Below are 25,303 nucleotides of genomic sequence, written 5' to 3'. Positions count from 1 at the left end.
AGCTCCACAGTAATACTAACACTAGGGCTGATAAGATTCTTCACATACGGTGACAAGAAATTATTAAAAAAAAAGAGTAATTCTTTTCTTTTTATTTATTTATCTAATTTATGGACCAGGTTTGAAGGTGTTGATAATTTGACTGCTTTTGATTCTGTCATGTTGAATTGCTCCTTTCTCATTGGTGGAGCCTACTTGAGTCTAACCTGCTGTGTAAAAAAAAAGAAAAAAAGAAAAAAAAACTTTAAAAAGGAAAAACATTTAAAAAGGAAAAAAAAGAAAAGTCTGGTATAGTATGGACTTGATCTCTGCTTACTATTTCTCTTAAGACATTTCCAGTTGTTCTTGCCATTATTACATCTCCATCCATGATAAATCAGTATGGTTTCTTTAGCAGCCCTCACATTTGTTTTGTTTGATTTTAAAAAAAAAGGAAAAAAACGACTTGTATTTCCTCTTGGGTTTATAGACTCAGCGCTGTAATGCATACATAGAAAATGTACAATATGAAAGTAGGTGGAATTTTTATCAGTGATTGAAGACCTATCGCGGTCCATGCTTGCTATTTGTAATTTAACACAAGAAAAGTTCTGTCGTTGGTTTGCATTGTTAATTTCCAGTTTTGAAGCTTGCTTTGATAGTGCCAGTGATGTGCAGATATACTTTTCTACAGGCGACTTAACCTTCATTGTCATTAAGGGCTATCACAGTGCATCAGGCAGACAGTGGGAGTGGAATACAGGACCACGGTGACACTAGAAATCCACTATTGCTTGTTTTAAAAATGGAAATTCATATAATTCGAATCGATGGAACAGCTGTTCCCGTGCAAATCTACAACACCTACATGCCCCAACTGGTTGTTTCAGTTGGTACGCCTCAAAGTTGACGTTTCCTTGGAACGTTTCGAAAATCAGTTTTGTTCGTTGCGCGCACGCGAGACTCGCAAGGTTGAGCCTATTACTGCGGCAACGGAATCATTTGGACAAGCGTTCCAGCGGTGTCGAGCGTTCTAACTTTTGAGTCTTGTGCGCCGTTCAAAAGCGATCCTTGTTTCCATGACAACATGTCGAACTTCTATGAAAGCCACCTTGGGTGTACCAAAGGAAATTACCATGATACACTGGGAAAGGACCTTTCTATTGATTCAAGTTCTGCGTGGAGATTACTTGTGTGCTCTAAGAGTAGTAGTCGAGGTGTTAAAGCAAATTGAAGGTGTGTGTAGAGATGACCAACACTAAGCAGTTTCTTTCAACTTCTCCTTTTTTCCCTTATATACTACTGTCTCAGCAGTGAATCAAATGAACCCAGTCTTTATCCCTTAGATGTAAATATGCCCCCTTACCTTCACAAGTCCTTTTTTTTGTTTGCCCTGACTGCATGGTGTTATCTCTATTTTACAGTTGACCTCATACAGTATATAAACACTAATGTCACAAAAGACTTGATACTACACACTTATCAAGACCCCCCCCCCCCCCCCCCCAAGTGTTTGAGCTAATGGCCAACAAACCTCTACTGCCATTTCGTTCCCTGAAAGTTACACTAGTTTAATACTGCGGGAGCAGACAGCCAACCGTTAGACAGATATCTGGTGTTAAGAGGTTCTGCGTGGCTCAGGATGTCAGTATTAATATGGAATGGATATCCCAGTATAGATGTACTCAAGTATTTCTTATTTTTTTGCCGTTTTACAGTTTGTAAGCATTTACTCATGTGTTTTGAGTGCAACCCACTTCAGTGGTGACCTATAATACCCTGAGAAGCCTGTGTTTTCAGGTCACATTCATACTTGACACTACAAATCTAGTGGTAGATAGTTGAGGGCTGACTGGCTATGAGTTTTGGTTCAGTAAGGCCCCTGTTGCACAATGTATTTTTGACTCTTTTGTTTTTTCTATCTCACTACATATGAGCTGTAGGTGGCCGACATGAGAATCAGTTCACTTCATTTTTTTTCCAACAGTGTCCTTTCTTTGTCACCTTTTAACCCTATGAGCACTGACCGGTGAGAAGACCCAATTGGGTTTCCCCGCTATAATACTTTTCCCTTGTTATCGAGTTATTTTTATTATGTGGTCATGAAGGAAATGAGACTAATAATGAAGGCCTGTTATAGCCTAATAGGTTGAAACCTTATAGCGATACCTAGCATGTTCTATGACCCGTTAAGATGACCCGGGTGGTAAATGTATATGGCATAACTTCCTGTGGGGCCCCGTTGGTACTCATGAGGTGTCCTGTTAAAGCGGAATCAACATGGAGTTTAGTGCATATTCAGAACTTCAAGCTTGGTTTCCTTTTCAAGAAAGTTTTTTTTTTTCACTTTTCTTTTATTTGTAAGATAATAAAAAAAAAAGCATAATACTTTACGGAACGCTATTGTATTTAGGACCACTTGATCTTTTTTCTTCATTTTTTTCTTTTCATTTTTTTTAAACTGAGACCTGATGGTTAAATGTGTAGTGGTGTATACAATGCTGTTATTTTTTTTCTTTATTTTGTATGTAAACCAAATGTAAATGATGTATTATACTGAGTGTGCCAACCCCACTCTAGAGCCAGGCTCTCTTTAAGTGCCAACGCTGAGGTCATCATCGGGAGGACTGCCCACCTGAGACGGTCCCCTTTTTAAAAGAAAAACACACCCAAGAGACTACACGAAAAGATAGATGATTAAGTACACACACAAAAAGACTTTACTCTGTATTTAAGATTGAAGATTTAAAAGATAATCTGCTGTTTTCTAAGAAACTGTGTAATTATAATTGCATGTGCCGTTTTTTTTTTTTTTTTTTTTTTTTTTTTGGAAGTGAGGGCTTGGATGTATTCATTGATGCAGAGCCCTTGATTAAAAGGGTTGAATCGGTTGATTATTATCGATAATTGATTTACATTACTCTTGCCATATATATTTTTATTTTTTATGTGTTTCATGTATTTGTTTCAACCACTGTTGCCTGATCCTCATTCAAACATGAACATGACTTATGATCATTGCCGCCTTCTAAGAGAGAAACATAATGACAAGGTATCCGTTTTAAATTGAAATAAATTTGTTCCTATACTTGCTGAGGGTGTGTGGTAAGTGTGATTCATCATTGCTGCTTGTGTTTAGTACGTAGCAGCGCCGTCCAGTTTTTAATGCGGGTAGCCCGAGAAGTCACGGAGCCTCAACTTCCTCTACGGTTGACCTTTTTTTTTTCGAAGGTCACTCACTAAATCGCAGCTGACAATGTCCAAACAGATATCCTTGTTATATTGAATCATTGATCTGTTTTGTGTGGAGCACCTTGTAAACTGTTTTAGAATAAGTGCTATACAAATAAATATGATTACCCAGCACCTAGGATCATGTAAATGTTGTGTATGGTAGTCCTTCCTGTCATGGAAATGTCCTCATGGTGTCTGGAGGATCAAGGTAACGCTGTATTCGTGGTCATTTTTTTTTTTAAATGTATTTGTTTTACATCAGATCAGCATTGCTTCTGGGTCTGGACATTTTTAACTGGCTTAATCCCTTGATCCTAAACTAAAATGTTGAACCTATGGGTCATGAACCGAAGAGGCTTGTGGCCCGGTTTCATGTGTTCCCAAATCGGAATAAGAATCGGAAAGGTCTTTATTGCCAGGTAGTTTACACAAGGAATTGTATTTGGTCGTTTCATGCGACATTAACGGACAGACAATTAAAGTGGAATAAAATTGTATATAAATTAAAATGGAAGTACAATAGAATATAATTGTGGTTCAGTGTATATACACAAATTAGAATAAAAATAACAACACAGTGGGAGAGAACATGGCGAGCGGCGATGTGTTTTAGTCAGCCCAGGTTCCAGGGCGAGGGCCCCTGGCTGAACACGTTTAAGGAAGATCTAGCTGAAGTAAAATGTGTAGCCTACATTTGGGGAAACATCCTTCGTTAACTCAATTATTTTGTTGGCTAAACATCCATTTAATGGATATATATATATATATGAAACAGCATTTCTCACATTGTCCTGCAAATGCAAACAATAATGTATGATGGGAGATTTACCAACACACTTATCTTTCTCCCATGCGCGCACACTGCGAAAGGGGTGGTGTGTGTAGATGGGTATGTCTGAACTGAAGGCTGTGTATGTGATTGTGCGTGTGGGATAGTGTGTAAATTCCACCGTCGATGCAGAAGGACCTCTTAAATCTGGTGTTCATTAAAAAGCAAAGCATATCATTTTTGTGATCCAACTCATTCAGCATAAAAGAATAAAGTGTCTACTTGGGCCATAACAGCTGATTTGTCAGATAGTGCTCATTCCTAGTGTAGACCAGTGGGTCTCAGCTGGTGTGCTTTGAGATCAAAGAAAAAAACGTTATCATTCGAATAGCTAATAAGATCAGCCTTGATGATCGTTTTCTCAATCAAATGTAATCAGTGGTGCTCCTATTTGACTATATCCTCTTATATGGTCATTATATGCTTTATATGACATTTACAAGCAAAATAATTCCAAGGTGTGCCTTGGAATGTGTCATTGCTAATTGACAATGACAGTATCGTCAGTACTGTCACATTAGTCTAATGAGAATGAATATAACATTTTGAGAACGAGTAACTGATCACATTGGTCAGGTAATCATAAGGCCCCGCCCCCTACTCAGACCAGTGGAATATGTTGAGTACTGGTCAGTCAGAAAGAGCAGATAGTGAAGGATCTTCTGCTGAAGGAATATAATATACTCCCTATTGTACATCCAATTTATACACTATACAGGAATTGTGCAACCATTAAAATCTGGAAAAACTAAGTGAACGTGTATCTCATAACAGACGCAACAAGTAAGTTCACATAACAATAAGACACAAATCAAATGGATTTGTAAAGCCTGCAATCGCAAGTTAATGTCCCCATGGGCTGGACAAGTCTTCTTTAAACAAGTCAAGAAGAAACCACAATAAATCAAGAACAAAAAACCCATCATAAAATCCAAAACAAAACTCCCGGACATAACCCAGCGAAGGTAAGGAAAAACTCACTAAAAACCTAGCAATAGGAAAAAAGCACCACAGGTATTATGGAGGAGAGAACCCTTAGAAGGGCTGTTCAAGGGGGGATCCCCCTTCTTGGATGTCGGTAATAGTGTTGCTATGGGTGTAGAATAAAACAGGCGAAATAGTTGGTATGTAACTATCTACATAATATGTATACGTGTAATAAAACACATGTACATGCAATAGCAACTGGGGTACATAAATGTTTTGAAAGATTTAAATAGAATAGTGCTAAGAACGACAACAACAAAAGAGAAAGCATATAGGGAATGATCCTCCTTAGCAAATTATCTCAATTCCTTCTATGCGAGGTTTGAGGCTGTGAATAACAACACCAGCCTACAAACCACGGCAATGGGGGGGGGGGGGGGGGGTCTGCTGATGGAGACTCAGTGTTCAGGGTAACAGAGCATGAGGTGAGACGGATCTTTAAAAAAGTGAATATCAGGAAGGCAGCAGGACCGGACGGCATCCCCGGCCGCGTCCTAAAAGTCTGTGCCGACCAACTGGCCCCGGTATTCACTGACATCTTCAACCTGTCCTTGGAACAGGCTGTCATCCCCACCTGTCTGAAGAAGTCCACCATCATCCCTGTACCCAAAAAATCTACGCCCGCTTGCCTCAACGACTACCGCCCTGTAGCCCTCACCTCCATAGCCATGAAGTGCTTTGAGAAGCTAGTGAAGGGCTACATCTGTTCCTCCCTCCCCATCAACCTGGACCCTCTGCAATTTGCATATCGCCCCAACAGGTCCACGGAGGACGCCATAGCCCATGTGCTGCACACAGCAGCATCACACCTGGACAAGAGGCAGGGGAACTATGTGAGAATGCTGTTCATCGACTACAGCTCAGCATTCAATACCATAGTCTCCTCCAAACTCATAGCCAAGCTCAGGGACCTGGGCTTGAACTATGACCTCTGCCAGTGGGTCTTGGACTTCCTGACGGGCAGACCCCAGGTGGTAAGAGCCGGCAACTGCACCTCCTCATCCATCACGCTCAACATAGGGGCCCCCCAGGGCTGTGTTCTGAGCCCCCTCCTCTACTCCCTGTACACACATGACTGCGTAGCACAGCGGAACAACAACACCATCATCAAATTTGCTGATGACACAGTAGTGGTGGGCCTGATCTCTGCCAACGACGAAAGGGCCTACCTGGAAGAGGTAGAGAACCTGTCACAGTGGTGTCAGGAGAACTGCCTCTCCCTGAACGTCAGCAAAACAAAAGAGATGATTGTGGACTTCAGGAGGTCGGGGGTCAAGGACTACAGCCCCCTCAGCATCGACGGGGCACCGGTTGAGAGAGTGAACAGTTTCAAGTACCTCGGAGCCCACATATCCGAGGACTTGACATGGACCACACACATTGACAGTGTTGTGAAGAAGGCACGACAACGCCTCTACTTCCTCAGGCGCCTAAGGAAGTTCCAAGTCAGTCAGAAGATCCTTAGGAACTTCTACTCATGTACAATAGAGAGCATCCTGACCGGCAACATCACCTCCTGGTTTGGGAATAGCACTGCACAAGACCGTAGCAGACTACAAAGAGTGACATGTTCAGCCGAACGCACAATTGGAGGGGGGCTTCCCACCCTCCAGAACATTTACAACAAGCGGTGCAAGGGGAAGGCTAAGAGAATTATTAAGGACTCGAGCCACCCGAACAACTGCCTCTTTGAACTGCTGCGGTCAGGCAAGCGATACCGGAGTCTTAAGGCGAGCACAGAAAGACTCAGAAGAAGCTTCTATCCCCAGGCCATCAGGCTGCTAAACGAACAATAATCACTATGCAACAACCATCAAATGCACACAGCACACACACCCACACAGCACACACACCCACACGCACACACACCCACACGCACACACTCACTCAAACAAACAACACACTGCAGCACCCACTCTCCACACTTTAGATCACACAAACACACTTACACTTTATATTTATTGATAAAGGATTTGCACTACAACTCGTACACCTACTGTGAATTGTACCTAAATTGCACCTCGTCCCATTTCTCCATTTCTGCCTTGCACTATATAGTATTGTATATTAGTACACTGCACAGTATTGTATATTGTATGGTAACTACGTCTATTCTGCATCGAACATTGTACATATGTCTAAACTGAACACTGTGACCTCATTTTTTTTTTACTTCTAATTTTACTATGTTATTTTATTTCATACTTATCTTGTCTTGCACAGTCTCTGGAGCGCAACAGTAAGAAGCATTTTGTATAAAAGTATTCTGTACTTCTGTATGACAACTATTAAAGAAACTTGAAACTTGAGGGAAACGAGCGCTAGTATGACAATAGGATAAAGGCTAAATCCTAAATATCAAGGCTCGGAACTCAAAATAACAGTGCACAAAAATGACTGGTCTCGTATCTTTTGTTTTTTTGTCAATCCGTTTTTATTTGTTTTAGTCTATTTTTGACACACACGCACACAATAGGGAGGTGTAGTGGTTACGTCATTTTCGTTTTTTCCTGTTCCACCCTCTGTGGAATGCAATGTATTTCCCCATTGAGCATTTCTAAATCGGCTGGTTTTAGATAAATAAAGCATGAACGTTGGCATGGTGTACCTTTCTGTGCGTATTTATCCACAATCTATAGCTCAACATGAAAATATTCGCAATTAATCGTAAAGGTAGCAAAATAACGTTTATGTTTTCGTTCGCTGGTAAACTACACTGCTATTTGGCGCTGCTGACATGACGTCACCACAGCGTAGCCTCCTGCCTACTAGTCACAGACCTAGGATCAGATTTCCCTTACATTCCATAAGCTTAACAATTCGTACAATGGGAAAATAACTGACCCTGAATCTGTGGCTAGTATCTGTTTCACCCAACACTTGCTCCGTGATCGTAGCCATTTATCTCTAAAGCTAACCACTATTTGTAAAAGCCACAACCACGTTACCATATTTGTATTTATAATTTAAATCGTATAACGTTATTTTGCTGCATATTAAATCACTGTAAATACTAATGTAAATCATTGTGTCGTTGTACATATTGTGTATAGTTTATAACGTTAGTAGCTAGCTAGCTTGCTAGCCGGCTATCCGGAAACTCCTAACATGCCCCGATTTAAAATGGTTCTCTCCTCTTTGTATACCTTTGTCCTCGCAAACAATTTAAGTATTCTGCCAGGGAACTTATGTATGTACGGAAGCCCTAAGAGGCCATACATTCATACATTTTACTTACTCCGTTTTCCCGTGATAACGAGTTAATTTAATTTGTTTTCTCGTGATAACAGGATAATTTTCTCGATCTCGAGATAACAAAGTCCATTTTCTCGTGATAACGACTTATCTCTTTATCTCGAGATAACAAATTCCGTTTTCTCGTGATAACGGATTAATTTATTTCAGGGGGGTACATGACATACAGGTAGTACTGTTACATTTGTGACATACAAGATATGAAAATATACAGAGATCCTAACAGAAAATATACGTATGAGGGAGAGGAAACTGTATACATTTGGAGGGGGGGGGGGGGGGGCGGGTTGGACATACAGGGGCCATTTTCGAGTTGCAGCCTCCCATAGCCAGCCCAGGTGCTCTTTGAGAGCTCACTTTGACACACACTAATGTGTATATATATATATTATCTGTAACAGCAAGGCATAAAGCTATTTCAGCCTGTGTCAGGCCTTCATTGAAGAGATATGTGACGCGGTGATCAATATCCTCCTGCTCCTTTAGGCCCTTCATCACAGTCACGAAAGGGGCTACCTGCTCCTCTGACATTGCGACACTGAATGATGTTTCCTGCAGTGGTTTAATATATACTAGACTATCGTTTCGTTTTCTCGAGAAAATTATCCCGTTATCACGAGAAAACAAATTAAATTAATTAGGAGGGGTGGGTGGGGGACACTGTACAACTATACAAACAAAACTGGTGGTCGTTTAAATAGAGAAGGCATGTGTCAGTGGAGTGGGATGTTCTGAAGCCAGATTGGAATTCGTAGATTAGATTTTTTTCCGCAAGGTATTTTTTGACCTGTTCGTATACAATTCTTTCCATGACTTTGTTCCATGTTGCAGGTTAGGGTTAGGGTTAAGCTTAGGGTTAAAAAATAAACAGCACAAACTGACTACTTCCGGGTTTTACAGGAAACAAAACAAGGTACAAGCCACGACGCCCCGCCCACGCACAGTCAAACCGAGTACAAGCCCCGAAGCTCCGCCTCAAACCGAGCACAAGCCACGAAGCCCCGCCCAGACGTTGGGCTTGCGGCTCTGCAGATATGCCCTACTCCCACACTTCCCACAGGGGGCAGCACACACGCCATACACTTCAGTGAGCCGTGATTTCGTCAGCGACACACGCTGTAGAAGTGAATGGCCCCTCGGTGCACCGCCACTTCTGTCCTGCAGCGCGCGGGGCGCCCGTTCCTCGACAGCTCGGTGTAATCCGTCGGCGGTGCGGTTCCTCTTTACACGGCAGAGGAATGTCTGGGGCTCGTATGTCAACATCAAGGATCACTCCAGAAAGGCGTTCTCCGAACAACGCGACGGCCCTTTGATGTCGCTCCATTTCTCATATCCTTTGGGACAGTGATCGTCCTGCAGAGATTGAAGAAAGACAATATCGCTGCAGCAGTGATTACTACGTTAGAAGCTAAACGATGACATTCTGAAAACGGCCTCTTCAATCATAAAAAAGAAAAAAGGCGAGAGTCTGTTAGCTTAGCAAGCTATAACGTTAGCCTGTTTATTCGGTTAATCACAAGGAAACACCGTCAGATCTATTGTTGACATGATGTTTCCACAATCAAGACACTCGGTAAGTTGGCAGGGTGAGCTAGCTGACTCGGATCAGTTGACAAACTAGCGTCGCTGAGCTAACTAACGTGGTTATGATCAGCCCCAGTTAGCCACAGCTAGCTATAGCTAACGTGATCATGGCACTAGCTGGCCTCGCCGTCTCACATCAGTAGCTAACCTCACGTTAACTGCTAGCTAGCTTCACGTTAGCAAGTGATCGCTAAGTTACTTGCCATTTATTTTCCAACTCAGCCCCCTATAGCAGCTCAATCGGGACCGATTTAATAACAACGCAACGTTACAGTGAGTGTGTAAATATAGACAACGTTAGTTACAATCTAACAGGTAACTAACATAGTCACTTGTTAAATGAACGTTAGCAATCCTGATGAATTGAAAATGGGGGACCCTGATGTAAACAAGACGAAAGTCTTTCTCTGGTCGGCATCCCCCCTTAACAATTGTGTGTATTGAGCTGTACTGTATTGGACCCATTCTGCAATCTGTTAATAAAGTTTTCAATCAATCAGAGCTAACGTAGTTAGTGTTATAATGCTGAAGAGTGGTCAAGTCTGAGAATCGTGTTAAACCCATCCACTTGCAAAGAGACCATAAAGTGCGGTACAGGCCATAAATGTATTTGATGGTAGGGTCCAGTATACCCGTCTCCTCTCACCAGTAAGATAATGTTAATACATACCCATCTACCTCACTACCACTTCACCACACTGTTGTGTGTGTGTGACATTTCGTGTGCATAGCTTCTAGCTGTGTGCTTTGTCGAGCACAGCACTACTGTACTGCACAATCGTGCAGTATTTCATTTTATGCTGTCATTGTGTTTTGGAAGTACAGCATTGACCTCTGAGTCACCATGTGACTGGATCCTCTCTCTCTCCCTCTCTCTCTCTAGTCTTATAATCCCCTCTGGAAACCTCATGCCCTTGTTTAGAGAGTAATAAGGTTTAGGGCACCAGATTAAACCATGGATTACAGCTCTTGGCTTGCAGTTTTGAGTGTAGTCTGTCGCTGTACATACCTAACCAGACTGCAATGGTCCTCTAAGCACCACTCGCATATGGCCAGCTCTGAAACACACTCTAATGTTTGTATTGGAGTTCATAGGGTCCGTTTCAGAGCTACCATATGGCCAGCGTGGCATACATTTAAATCTAGCCTCGTGTAAACGAACACTTGCCTCCAATCAATACTACACACGTATGAAGGAACCTTGTGTGAAGGTTTCTCCTGGTGACTGGGATACGTTGCATATTGTTTGTAGAGGTTGTTGTGAGGTTGTCTACTCTAGAAAAACCTCAAACGATCATGAAGCTAATTTGTTCTCCACACCTTGCTAGCAGTAGGAAACTAGGCAGATGCATATCTCGTACATACACACATAGACAGAGGCTTTAATGTTTGCTTTACTGTCCTCAAAAGTCACAGATAGGGGGTGGTGCAGTGGGCAAGGCGCTCACCACCAATGCCGGAGACACTGGGTTAGAGCCCAGCTCTCCGCATTGCTATCAGCTTGGCTGGTCGTTCATACTAATACAATTGGCAGTATTAGGGGGTGGGGATCGGACGTTGTGGACAGCGACTCCTACAGGTCAGCAGAATCACGATGTGACGGGGGCGGCGTGCCCTCCAAACGCAGACCCCCGCCGCTGAGAGATCGCGCTGTGCAGGTGAAAAGATGCGACTGCTGCTTCCTCGAGTACCGGAGGGGACACGTGATATAAGGCTTCGTCCACATTGCAGCCGGCTTGTGGGAGGCATGGCCTAACAGCGTTCGAGACAGGGGAGGGTAGAATTGGACGATACGAAATTGGGATGTGAGAAAAATAGAAAATGGGAGAAAAAGTAGATACAAAAAAAAGTCACAGATAAGGAAGGGTTAATCGCAGAGGTCAGCCTTCTGTAACTAAACAAACTTAAAATACATCACAAACAGACACACATAGCTGACAGTAGTGGTTTTTAGTCATTCACCTCTCGGCTATGGCTGCAACCATCTTATCTGCTTTGTGGTTGCACAGGGTTTAGTGAAGGGAAAGTTGTGTCCGTCGGGTGGTCTGGTTTTGGACTGTCTTCCTGTCTGCATTGGGAAGTTGTTGTTGAGCGAGGGTAGTGTTTATAGCGCATTCGATTAAGTTGTGGTTTCTTAAACTATGGGTTGGCCTCAAATGGGTCATGGAGTTATTTCTGGTGGGTTCCCCACATAAGAGTAGCAATTCATAATTTTTTTTACTGAGTGTCCCAGGGTCTATATTGCTTATTTAGGGATCCATGTTAGCAAAATAATAAACAAGGTTGAATGAGTGTGTAGCTGACGAGAGTCTTTGTTTCCCAGGCATCGTCTCAGTCCAGTCAGCCTCTCAAGTTCACCACCTCAGACTCCTGCGACCGCATCAAGGATGAATTCCAGTTCCTCCAAGCACAATACCACAGGTACACAATACCACACACACACAATACCACAGGTACACAATACCACACACAAACAATACCACACACAGTGGTGTAGTGGTTAACACTGTCGCCTCACAGCTAGAAGGTCCAGGGTTCGATTCCCGCTTGGGGACCAGGTTTTCGCGTTGCCAGTTACCCAGGTGGGGTTATCTCCCAGGCCTTTCTGTGTGGAGTTTACATGTTCTCCCCGTGCTTGCAAGGGTTTCTCTCCCCCCCCCGATAAGAGAAACCCAATGGAAAAACATGCACAACAGATCGCTGTCGCGTCCCTAACGAAGACGGAAAGGAACACTTGGATTGGTCGGCGCCCCTATCTGCTCCCGGCTGGCCTTGGGGAGAAGGACGGCGGGATGGGTCAAGTGCAGAGACTCATCGCATCGGCGACCCAACTAACTGCATGTGTGTGTGTGTTCCTGTGTGTGTGTGCCGCCCATCGCATTCGTGTGCCTGCATGCTGAATAACGACTTCTCCAAAGTCCAGTTATGCCAAATAAAGACTTCTCCAAAGTCCAGTTATTATTTATTACACACACACGCACACAATACCACAGGTACAGTCTCGGTCTTTTACACATACAGAGACTCGGACACTGGGGCTGCTCGATTATTGTAAAAATTATAATCGCGATTATTTTGATTGAAAGCACGATTATTAAACACTATTACTCATTGATTCGAGAACATCATATGACGACAACGTTTTTTCTCGACCAAAGGCTGCCTTTCTATCATCTACAAGTTACCAAAGACGTTTCAAAATAACTGCATGCCGTTGCTCCCTCTTCCCCCGTCGCAACACAAGCTGAAACTACTGTTAGAGCTTGGGGGGGGGGGGGGGGGGGGGGGGGGCATGGGGAGGTGCGGAGCGCACCGGTGTGAAGGAAGGGAGGCGCCGTGTTTACAACACAAGACACAATGAGAGCAATGCAGCACAATACCAGTTTAATCTCAATTACCTTGTTGATTGTGGGAAGGCAAAATTGAATTTGAAACTCGATTAGTCGCCCAGCCCGAACGGACACACTAGCTCAAGCACACACACACTAGAAGACACTTGGGGCGAAGGGCTTGTGAAACAGCATTTTGTCCATGTGGCAGCAGAACCTTCTGTCGAAACTAGAACTGAAACAATTCCAGGAATATGGTTCTGCTGCCACATGGACAAAATGCTGTTTCTAAAATCTATTACAAAAAATGCATCAAGGCAAATACTTTTTGTACGTTAACGTTAACCGTGGCTACATGTAATGGCTGGTTATGAACATAAATCAATATGGTGGCTAGTTATGTTAAATTATCCAAGTTGCTCAAGAAAATAACCATAGAAAATAAAAAATTTGAAAAAGGAAGAAGTCTTATTTTCTCTTTTGTATTTACTATTGCTCTTTAAAAGCAAAAGTTATTTCTTATCCGATTAATCGATGGAATCACGAGTAGAATACTCTTATTACTAAAATTAGCTGCAGTCTTAATCGAAACCAAAGAAATACATTTTAGACAGGCTTCCAACCCCCACATCGCCTAGTAGGGGAACCGTACATGCTACACAAACACACCAAGTTTAAACAAACATCAGGCGTCAGTCTGCATACAATCTCCTCGCATACTGTTTGCAAAGCTCTCCTTACTCTTTAACCATCTGTGCTTTCCTGATCACAGTTGGCTACAAGGATCGACCAGAAATATGACACGTGTCAGCGACACCTCATTGTCACAAATCTTGAGAGACACGATGTTATTAAAGATCCCCTCCACTCCAACCATTTTCTTTTTATGGTCAACTCTTAGTGGCATGACTTTTACTAAACAGATTGTTGTTTGTGCAATGAAGACGGATGGTCATTTTGGCCACAATGACGCCGTTCCAGCCGCAGGTGCTAATGAGCACATCAAGCAGCAGGATTAAGCCTTAAAGGAACATGCCAACGGGAAATTCACATACCGTCTTAGCTAGGCTATCTGCTTCCATTAATTTATGCTAAGCTAGGCTAGCTGGATAGCTTTCTCCTGAATGCACAGAGAGGAAATTGGTATACATCTTGTCTGACTCTGGAGAAGATGGTAAGCACATTTCCCATAATGGTCCTTTTAAAGATGGCACTGAGTGTTGTTGTTGTTGTTTCCTCTCTGCAGTTTGAAGTTGGAGTGTGACAAACTGGCCAGCGAGAAGTCAGAGATGCAGCGTCACTACATCATGGTGAGTTAGTAGTAGTGAGAGATGCAGCATCATCACTACATCATGGTGAGTTAGTAGTAGTGAGAGATGCAGAGTCACTACATCATGGTGAGTTAGTAGTAGTGAGAGATGCAGCGTCACTACATCATGGTGAGTTAGTAGTAGTGAGAGATGCAGCGTCACTACATCATGGTGAGTTAGTAGTAGTGAGAGATGCAGCGTCACTACATCATGGTGAGTTAGTAGTAGTGAGAGATGCAGCGTCACTACATCATGGTGAGTTAGTAGTAGTGAGAGATGCAGCGTCACTAGTTAGTTAGTTAGTTAGTAATGGGGAACATGTTACCTCCACTCTCTACACGGCAGCGGCTCTTTCCACTCATGGAACGGCGGATTTCTTGAGAAAGAAAAGTGTTTTGGTGCAAGTAACCAGGTTGTCTCAAGTGTTTAGGTCCATGTTAGCAGTTGGCTAGCCACAACTTCAGCATGCTCATCCATATCAATAATCTATTAACTATTTTTTTTTTAATCTTTTGGATAATGCTATGGCGCCTGTATTCCAATGCAAAAAAAACCTTTCTTGGTCATGTTACTTTAGTCCATAGAATCCTTGTTGTTTTCCTGGCTCACACATATCACACAGCTGCAGGTTCACACGGTAAACACACGTCTCACAGGGTTTCCGATTCAGAGTTTTATTTGCCACATGGAAACAATACAATCGGAGAGTTTTTCATACAAAATCATAAATACCATACCGTTGGCAAAAGGAGAGCGAGACTTCTGTTTGTTTGAGCTACATTTCTGTTTCAGTGGCAACAAAAATAGCACTTTTAGTGGCCATGCGTTACTTGGTAACCAAATCAAAATAAGAGGCAATTATTTTCACAGGACATTATTACGGAAGAGATTGAAGTATGTCGGGACTTCAACAGATTTTTACCAGTAAAATAAATGGTTAATTACGGGGACCCTGGGCAGTGCAACGGCCAGAGGGGAATTCGCATAAAAAAAAAGATCCTTCATGGATTCCAAGTGTACCAACGGATTTCTACCAATATTTGACGGGTGACAATTTCCCACCCTGGACCGTACTCTGTTATACTGTATTCGTAGGGTGTGCTAAAAACTAGCCGTTGGTTCCCTGCACTACCCCGTCCTTGTTTTGGCTCTACTGCAGATAGCAGTGTTAAAATGTATCGTATTGGATACTTTATCAAATAAAATAAAAAGGTTGATTATTTCGTATTCCATTTCTGATGTACACTCGACAGCGTGCATAGAAAGGGCTATATTAGCCTTGGAGGTCAGTGGTTTTTGAATTGCAAAACAACATGCCCCTTGTTCTTTTACTTGACGAAGAGCTTTGTTATAAGAAGAATGAGCTAGCAAAGCAGCTGTATGTATGTATATGTGTGTATGTATATGTGTGTATGTATATATATATATATAGATGGTGCATTATTTATTTGGTTTGGGAATCGTCTCCAGTATCTTTGTTGTAAAGTTCAGCAGCTGGAAATCAAACGCCACTGGGGTGTGGCTGAGGTCAACTGGCCTCATATATGCTTGTGTTTCAGGAGGGGGAATATTTGTTCCCCTCCCTCGCGCATGGTTGGTGCCGGTCTTGCTGTGGTGTGAGTGCACCACTACTCAAAAAGCGACTCGATTTCCCCTCATTTACAGTCTCATTGAGTGTACAAAAAAGGGCCTATAAAATCATAACAATAAGACGAGGCAAGGCAAAAGTGAGGATAACAAATAAATTAGAACGCGTACTTGAACTTGATTGACAAAGGTTGGAGATCAAGGTTTTACTCTGCAACAGAGGGGAGAATCTCGAGCTTTAAGGACGGTTGGAGAACATTCCATGAGCTAGAGGGGCATCGTAGCTAAATGCAGATGAAAAATGTGTCTCATCAAGAGGACCTACCAACCTTCTCATAAAGGACACAGTGCATACTACTGAATGAGTATAGTCCATATGTAGTTCAGTATTAACCTGTTTTTGTCATTGTCTTCTTTTTCTTGTAGTACTACGAGATGTCCTATGGACTCAACATTGAAATGCACAAACAGGCAAGTGATGATTGACAGTCTACTACTCTCTATAACGTAGCCTCAGTTTCACCCTCAATACTCCGTTCTGCCGTCTGTCCTTCCAAAAACCTGTCGTCTGTCTCTGTCTCAATGCCATGTTGTTCTAGTCTAATTCTGAGAACCTTTCTTCTTCTCTTTGCAGGCTGAAATAGTCAAGAGACTGAATGGGATATGTGCTCAGGTGATCCCTTACCTCTCACAGGAGGTATGGCCCGTCGTAAACTGGACACACGCACCCCACCTCGCCCCCACAGCTGTAGTCGAGTGTTTCTCTGTCCGCGTGCTGACGTTTAGCAACTCATTGATAACACAATGCACCTCCGTGAACTCATTAGATTAGATTCAAATTTATTGGCATTATATATTATGTCATTATACAGTACACGAAAAGAAGTTTGGCATCCAACCGGAATGCAATTGTAGCAGTAAAGTGCAGCAGCAATATACAATGCACAGGTGATTAAACTCTGTACATTTTAAAATTAGTACTACTGAGTGTAGTGCTAATCAGATGTATGTACAGAGTTGTATTTGTATATAATAGAGACAGTATGACTACTACTGGCCAGCGGAGTAACTAGTTAGAGTAGGATATGTACAGATATAGATTTAGTAAAGGACTATGTGCAGGTAAGTACAGACGGGTGAGGATGGGTATATATACGTATATATATGGTATATACAGCATTATTGTACATGTTATCATACAGAGCCAAGAGTTATGCGCAGGTGTACAAGCAAGTATATAGGGATATATGCAGAGTATATTCAGACAAATATGAGTATGTGGTAATATAAAGATATAAATGTAAATATGTGGTATATACATCACTGTTGTACATGCTATCATACAGAGTATATGGGTAGACAGTGAAGCAGTAGGTAGGTATAAGTTGAGTATATATATACCACTTGTCTTCTGCTTGGAATCAGAAAACACATGGCCAGATGTAAGGAATTTGTTTAGTTTACATTCACATCATTGCATTATATATTCCGATATATTACGTCGTATTATGTTTTATAATGGCCTGGACGAGCTCATAATCCGACGGCGAGAAAATACGATTGTTTGTTGTTCTGCGTGAGTTCCGTTTCCATGGTAAAGCAGCCTGCAGTTTTCCGTTTGCCCGTGTATAAAGGCGTATCGGTAATCGTGTGAAAATGCATGTAAGCGCCATAGCATCTGAAATATGAATGTGCATAATAGCTGTGAACCTGTTGTCTCCAGTGGAACGTCTGATTGTGCATCATGTTTGTGTTTCTAGCATCAGCAACAGGTCATGGGTGCCATAGAAAGAGCCAAACAAGTCACACCCCCCGAGATGAACTCCATCATACGGGTAAGCTGTGAGCGTGCGCATATACACACACACACACACACACAGACCTACAGGTTGTATGGAGTGAGGGTTTTAAGAATGTTCCATTTAACATATTTTCCATCTACAGAACAAACTCTTCAAGAATGTATGTGAATAGGGCGGCTAGGTGGTGTAGTGGGCAAGGCACTCGCCACCAGTGTGGAGACTCTAGGATTCGCGTGTTCGAATCCAGCTCTCCACATTGTTTTCAGTTTAGCTGGTCGTCCGCAGTAATACACATTGGCCGTATTACGGGGAGGGAAACTGAAGGGTGGGGATCGGGCGTTGTGAACAAGCGACTCCTACAAGTCGGTTGGTGCGCCTGCGCAGTAGAATCAGGAAGTGTCGGGGGCAGCGTGAGCCTCCCACGCGTTACTCCTCGACACTGAGAGATCGAGCTGCGCAGGTGAAAAGATGCGACTGCTGTTACCTCAAGTACCGGAGGGGACTTGTGCTATGTATGACTTAGTCCACATTGCAGCCGGCTTGTGGGAGGCAAGAAACAGCGTTCGTGACAGGGGAGGGTTGAATTGGATGATACGAAATTGGGATGGGAGAAAAATATAGAAAAATGGGAGAAAAAGTGGATCAAAAAAAAAGAATATGTGATTATACCCCACATTAATATGGTCAAAACAAAAAGAAATCTACTGCCTACATTTGTCTTACACTGTACTCATACCTACTTTATTCATATAACACTGTACACACTGTATATATATATTTATCTGTGTGTGTGTGCATATATATGTACCGGTATACTCATATTATTTAAACCAGGGGTTCCCAAAGTGCGGGTCACCAGATGATTTTTCTTTTTAATTATGCAGTCAGGCCACTGAACTTAGAAGCAGGCCAGGCCAGTGTTTCTAGTTGCAGCAGCGCAATAGTTAGAATTAGATAACCTAGGTGGGGAACAACCAGGAGATCACTGCAACTCACACAAGTTGGAGAACTCACTCTCTCTCTCTCTCTCTCTCTCTCTCTCTCTCTCTCTCTCTCTCTCTCTCTCACTCACTCACTCACTCACTCACTCACTCACTCACTCACTCACTCACTCACTCACTCACTCACTCACTCACTCACTCACTCACTCACTCACTCACTCACTCACTCACTCACTCACTCACTCACTCACTCACTCACTCACTCACTCACTCACTCACTCACTCACTCACTCACTCACTCTCACACACACACACACACACAGGGAGCCGCATGTGATTGGTGGAGGCGGGACCCTTACAAAAAACTGCTAGCCTGTAATAATCCCCCCCAGAAAAATCTACTTTGCATTTGATATATTGCAAATATATGCCATCACACACACTGGCATTTAAAGGGTTAGAATTATACAATGAATATGTGGTGTTATGATCAGGGCTGAAGTTGAATAAAAGATTGTATTTTTTTCAATCTGACATTACAAAAAAACAGAAAATCCATCAATCAGTGTTGTTGCTAATCATAATATGCTAGCCTGTTTTTTAACAATAATTTGTGATGCCATCACAAACACTGGCATTTAAAGGGTACAAATAAAAAAATTCCTGCACCAAAATGCAGGAAATTAAGTCTTTGTAACAAAAAAAATCCTGGTGGGGAACCCCCAGACCCCCCGCTTAAAAGGTGGCCTGACTGGGGCTATATTTTGCACTACTGTATATTTCCTGGCCTGAATGATTTCCCCAGTCCGGCCCTGGTTAAAAGCCTCCAATGCTTATTAGTGTGTGTGCGTTTGAACGTTTGCATGTTTCAACCATACATTTCCATTTATAAAAAAAAATAAAAAGATATATATATATATTTTTTTTTTTTACCTCCTATAATAGTGGGGGTCGCGGCTCTCTGACACTGTTATTTGGGGGTCGCGCCCTGATTTAAACCACTTGCTAGATTTGTATCATCATTAAAGTCTTTATTTATTATCATACTGTATTCAAACTCATACCACTGTATATACTATTACTGTGTACATACATTAGCTTAGCATATTACTCCATAGCCTTTTCATATATACAAGTATACCACAATGCTCATTTGCACTCTGGTTAGATGCAAACCTCATTACGTTCTACTCTGTACTTGTGTGCACTGTGCAATGACAATAAGATGAATCTAATTTAATCTAATTATGTTCTGTATGCTATCTTGTCCCTGCTCTATATGTTCTGTCTGTGCTCTATATGTTCTGTCTGTGCTCTATATGTTCTGTATGCACTAACCTGTGTGTTATCTCTATATGTTCAGTATGTATGCACTGACGTTTGCGTGTGTGTTCTATATGTTATATGTCTGTGCTACTGCTAACCTGTCTGTGCTCTATGTTCTGTATCCAAGGAGAATATAACTTAAGAGGGAGAGGGAATCTTAAACAACCAATGGTACACACTACTACGCTGAAAAGCATGTGCATATCGGTGTGTGGAGTGAAGTTGTGGAATAATTTACCTGAATACATCAAACTGAGTAAACATGTGTCACAATTTAAAAAGCAGCTAAAAAAAAATACACATTAGAGAAATACAGAAATGAGTAATGAGGATAAACAAAGTTATGTTATATTGTGTTATGTCGTGCTGTACTGTATTCACTGCCGTCAAGTGAATCAATATTTTAATTTTTTATATAAGTAAAAGTATATTCTATATTGTAATAATACTAAATTATGTTATATCTAGTCAAATGTATGGAAGAACAAACATAAATGTAAGGGGGTAGGGATCAATAAGCTTAGCTTCCCTCTACTCCTTTTTTGGACATGTCTGCTAACCAAACACATTGCTCTTGACGTTTTGTTTATAATTCCTTTTTTTATCTTTTTTTAATTTGTTGTATGTGCTCTATATGTTCTGTATGTATGTGCTAACCTGTGTGCTCTATGTTCAGTATGTACGACACACTAACCCCTGTGTGTGCTCTATATGTTCAGTGTGTACGCACTAACCTGTGTGTGTGTGTGCTCTACATGTTCAGTATGTACGCACTAACCTGTGTGTGTGTGTGCTCTACATGTTCAGTATGTACGCACTAACCTGTGTGTGTGTGTGCTCTACATGTTCAGTATGTACGCACTAACCTGTGTGTGTGCTCTACATGTTCAGTATGTACGCACTAACCTGTGTGTGTGTGTGTGCTCTGTGTTGCAGCAACAGCTCCAGGTACACCAGCTGTCCCAGCTCCAGGGCCTGGCCCTGCCCATGACCCCCCTGCCCCTGGGACTCACTGCCCCCACGCTGCCCGCCGTCTCCTCCAGCCAGGGCCTGCTCTCCCTCTCCTCCATCCTGGCCAACCACTCCCACGCCCAGGCGCAGCTGGCGAAGGAGGACAAGGCCCGGGACGCGGCGGAGCGGGAGCAGAGGGAAGAGGACGGGGACAAGTCAGACTAGACGCGAGGGGGGGGGGGGGGAGAGAGGGACGGGATAATGGAAGGAGCTGGAGGTGGAGAGAAACTGGGAGTTGTAGTCTTTTAACTTCAAATGCCCGGTTTTTTTTGCGGAGAGGTGGATAAATGTTGCCTTCGAGTCCTCCTGGGAAGTTCCTACTACTTCTCGAGTTCGGAAGTCGTAAAAAATACGACGTGTCACACGTTCAAGTGCTTTTGGTCGGAAATAACGATAGGATGCGGTGAAATGACGAATAATAATTTTCTTGTGGAGCTCGTTTTTATCTCTCGGAAATCATGCAGCACAAACCTATTCTAACGCATTATGTATGTGATTGATGTTTTAATATGTCTCTTTCGAACCGCAAACATTGATTCCCTCGCTAAATTATCTACGCTAGACTTAAGTTAAGAAAGACAAACAAATCTGTGCGCATGTGTGTGTATCGGCATGCGCCCCTCCCTGCCCCCCTTAAACGGTGCAACTCTAGTATCGTAAAGAGAAAAGGATCTGACTTCCCCCGCTCATAATTCCACCCGCTGGGTCGCGCTCGGCTCGTATTTCCGGTATTTCCGACAGCACTTGAAGGTGCCAAGAGAGTCTGAAGGAGTGAATCAGAAGAGAGGGGCTGAGGTTTGACTTGTCTTACGGTGTGGAGGTCGGTGTGAAGGTGAGGGGTTTGGATGTTGAGAGAGAGAGAGGGAGAGAATGGCTGACGCTGGGGGGGAGTGGGAGGTGAATGTTGATATTAGTTAGTGGTGATAGACCCCAGTTCCACATCCTGGGACTTTCAGTGGGGATTTCTTTTGTTGTGTTTTGTAAGCCACTATTGTTAGGCTTTATCATGGTAAACCTTAGAGTTTAGGAGTGACAGATGAGGATGAATGTTGGCAGTCTCCCCCCATGGTTCAGACACGCAGTACATGTTTCTCACTTCTTGTTCAAAGACCTCTACTCCTCTCGGTTGCTTTCACGTTTTTATTTTTTATTTTTTATCAGTTATCAAATCAATTTTGTTTATGTGATATTTTTCTTTTCTTTTTTTCTACTGTTGTTGCCTGGCCTCATTTGTTGTCGTCCCCTCCCCACCCCCACTGGTGCCACTGGCAGCCAATCACAAAGAGGGAGCATTAAGCCCATCCACCTTGATTCCCATCTAGTCTTTCCCATTGTTCCTTGGTGACAGGGTTGGTGTGAAAAGAAGGTTTTGAAGAGAGAGAGAGCGACTGAGAGAACGAAAGTGAGGGAGAGTGGGAGTTGAACGTCTTATTTTAGCGGCGATAGACTCAGTTCCGCATCCCAGGCTTTCGAGAGACTGCTTTTTTTCCCCCTTTTTTTTTTGTAGGATGCCACTGTTGTTAGGCTTGACCAAGGTCAACCTTCCGAGTTGAGGAATGAGGAAACTCGCTCTCAGCCTTTTCTCATACTTTGCAAGACTCAAGGTTGTGACAACCTGAGACTGACATGAGAGACGAGGGTGTAACAGCCCCCCCTACACACACGGCCCTATGGCAGGAGTACTCATTCAAACACCTCTACTTCTTTCAGTTGCTTTGTTAGTTCTTCTACATTATTAATATCAGTGTAGTTTGTTTGTATGTATGTGATTTTGTTGTTGTTGTTGCCTCCCCTCACTTGTCCCGCCCCTCTTCCCCTATTGGCCGACAGCCACGGATTTCGTCATACATTTTTGTTTACTTGTCGCTCCCGATCCGAGTCATTTAATATCGAGTGTCTGCCCGTACCAAGTCCCTACTCCCGATTCCATCATTTGTATTTTCCTAGATAGTACAGTGCACACTCAAACGTTAGTAAAAAACAATCCAATGTAGGTAAGATATGGTTTACAATTGAGTAGCTCTGCATTAATACAATAAAATAACCTGCATCACAGCATTCTTTTTAATGGTTTTAATAGATTTTTTTTTACACAAAAAAAGGGAAGGGATTGGATCAGGTTTAAATCAATCAATGAAGATATGACGTGATTGGCTCAGGACATCTTTGGCATCTTCGTGATTGGCTACCCTCCATCTTTCCCTGGTATTCCTCCTTCTCTGTTGAGGAACGTTGCCCTAACAGTCTCTTCCCCAGAACATTGACATTTTGTTCCTTAACACTTTCACTGACCACACTACCGAAGGTTAACCCCTTTCACTATCACACCACAGACTGTTAACCTAGTGCGGTATTGACCGGGTTAACCTTCTATAGTGTGGTTAGTGAAAGCGTTAACCCTTTGTAGTGTGGTGGTTAAAGTCGTAGAGAGGCTGATTTTAGGGATTCAGAATGTGTGTGCATGTTCACAAGTGAATGAGACGGGGTTTGATGGTTATTCAGTAGTTTTGTTTTTATAATGCGCCCTTCACATTTCCCTTCTCCTGCCCCCCCCCCCCCCCTTGTCGGTCCACTATCGTTGACCAAGATGAACTTGAATAGGACCTAAAATTTAGAACCAAGTCGGTTATAAAAAGAAAAATAGAGCATGATTTTGAGAGTACTGCATTTCCACATAAAACATAAAATTTTAGCATATAGCACTTGAGTTTATATTGATAACTATCCCATCTTTCCTAGTAGTGTTGTGTTTTGTCGGTGTGAAACACCACGGAGTGGAACGTCTCTTTCCCTTCATTCCCCCCCTGTTTTCAACGGAAGAGTGTGACTTGCTATAAACTTCTGTAAGAAACTGCAAACCGCTTCACCTGGTGTTCCCTCGAATATAATATCTTCCATCTAGTCGCCAGTAGATGGCGGCAAAGCCCTACATTCAGGCACGTCAGGGAGGCCGCCATTATACTGTTGTACTCAAAGCTCGAGGTGAAGAGTGTGAAAAGGGTACAAATGGACACGTTCCGTTCACATTTTGCAGGCGTTTGAGTGGAGTCACACAACTCTGTACTCTCTTTATGCCACTAGTTGTTGACGGCAGGCCAATTGGTTCTTACACTGATGGTATTCCCCTGTAATGTGAGTGTTTCTACAGAGCATTAGCAAACTCATCTGTACTTCTAATGACTGTGTTCATGTTTTGACAGTGTGGTAAGAGCGCCTACTTTCCCCTCTTAAAACAGCATTGAGGTTGTGTCTCAATACTTTAATCACACACCCTCTCCCTCCTCCTCTCTGGTTGCTTTCCTTTCCTTCATCTGTTCTAGTCTTTGCTTAGAATAGAGAGGTCACCTACCGGGAGTCTCGCCCACTACTTGTCCAGTAGGAGTGCGGATCGAGGAAAGCAGACCTAGGGAGGAGGTGAGAATGAGATGCACCCTTTACGCTGAAGCAAATCTCTACTAAAACAACCTCCATGGCAAAACTCAGACATATGAATGGTATATGTTTTTGTTTTTGTTGTGAAGGGCCAATTTATATACATATATAAATATATCGATATACATATAATTTTTTAAAGCATTTTTGTATGTTTCAAAGCTGCTTTGTAGTGTGTGTGTGTGAGCGAGCAAATGTCATGGAATACATTGGTATTGCGTGTGTGCATCACGTGCCTATAGTAAGAGAGGCACTATATTGAATACCACCCCACCCCCCCACCCCTTCTCTCTGTAACAATGAGGCAGTAACAACCTTTTTTTGAGCTTTGTAAATGTCATTTTGTCTTTTTTTTTTTTTTCTTGTGTAAAACTTAAACATGGACTTGTTTATAATGTATGTTGTTTATTAAATCAATACTATAGCCTCATTAAAAAAAAAAGTAGTGGGCCTGGGGGAGGGGGAGGGGGGAGACCTACAACAAGCAACTCTGTACTCTTAATAACAGAATGAACCATTCAGCAGTAAGGATGCGTCTCTGGTGCCTTACAAATAAAATACCTGATGGATACTCTTGTCTCTGTTTCTCATTGACCTTAATCACACACTGTCCATTTTGCACTTATGTCACGCTCAGGTTGGGTTCCATATACTGTAAAGAGCAAAATGGCCCCCACGTGAATATTGTCAATTACCT

General features: G+C 42.6%; 1 protein-coding gene across 1 annotated transcript; it reads left to right on the top strand.

Annotated features, from left to right (window-relative positions):
- Window positions 1-9,441: 9,441 nt before the first annotated feature.
- On the top strand, window positions 9,442-25,055 carry LOC311226194 (TLE family member 5-like). Its single transcript, XM_084311569.1, has 7 exons — window positions 9,442-9,857; window positions 12,192-12,289; window positions 14,444-14,507; window positions 16,521-16,565; window positions 16,729-16,791; window positions 17,855-17,929; window positions 21,100-25,055. The coding sequence occupies exons 1-7, from the start codon at window positions 9,831-9,833 to the stop codon at window positions 21,337-21,339; spliced, it is 612 nt and encodes a 203-aa protein (XP_084167695.1). The 5' UTR covers window positions 9,442-9,830; the 3' UTR covers window positions 21,340-25,055.
- The last annotated feature ends 248 nt before the right edge of the window (window positions 25,056-25,303 follow it).

This window comes from Notolepis coatsorum (assembly GCF_963971535.1).
Source record: "Notolepis coatsorum genome assembly, chromosome: 3".
NCBI lineage: Eukaryota > Metazoa > Chordata > Actinopteri > Aulopiformes > Paralepididae > Notolepis > Notolepis coatsorum.
The sequence above is the reverse complement of the archived record's forward strand: the minus strand, read 5'-3'. Positions and strand labels throughout refer to the sequence as shown.

What these genes read in the sequence shown, in the direction of transcription:
- LOC311226194 (XM_084311569.1), top strand. Translation starts at nt 9,831, where the DNA reads ATGATGTTTCCACAATCAAGACACTCG. An exon ending in TTCCACAATCAAGACACTCG is followed by an intron (nt 9,858 to 12,191) that starts GTAAGTTGGCAG and finishes TTTGTTTCCCAG; the next exon opens with GCATCGTCTCAGTCCAGTCA. An exon ending in AGATGAACTCCATCATACGG is followed by an intron (nt 17,930 to 21,099) that starts GTAAGCTGTGAG and finishes TCTGTGTTGCAG; the next exon opens with CAACAGCTCCAGGTACACCA.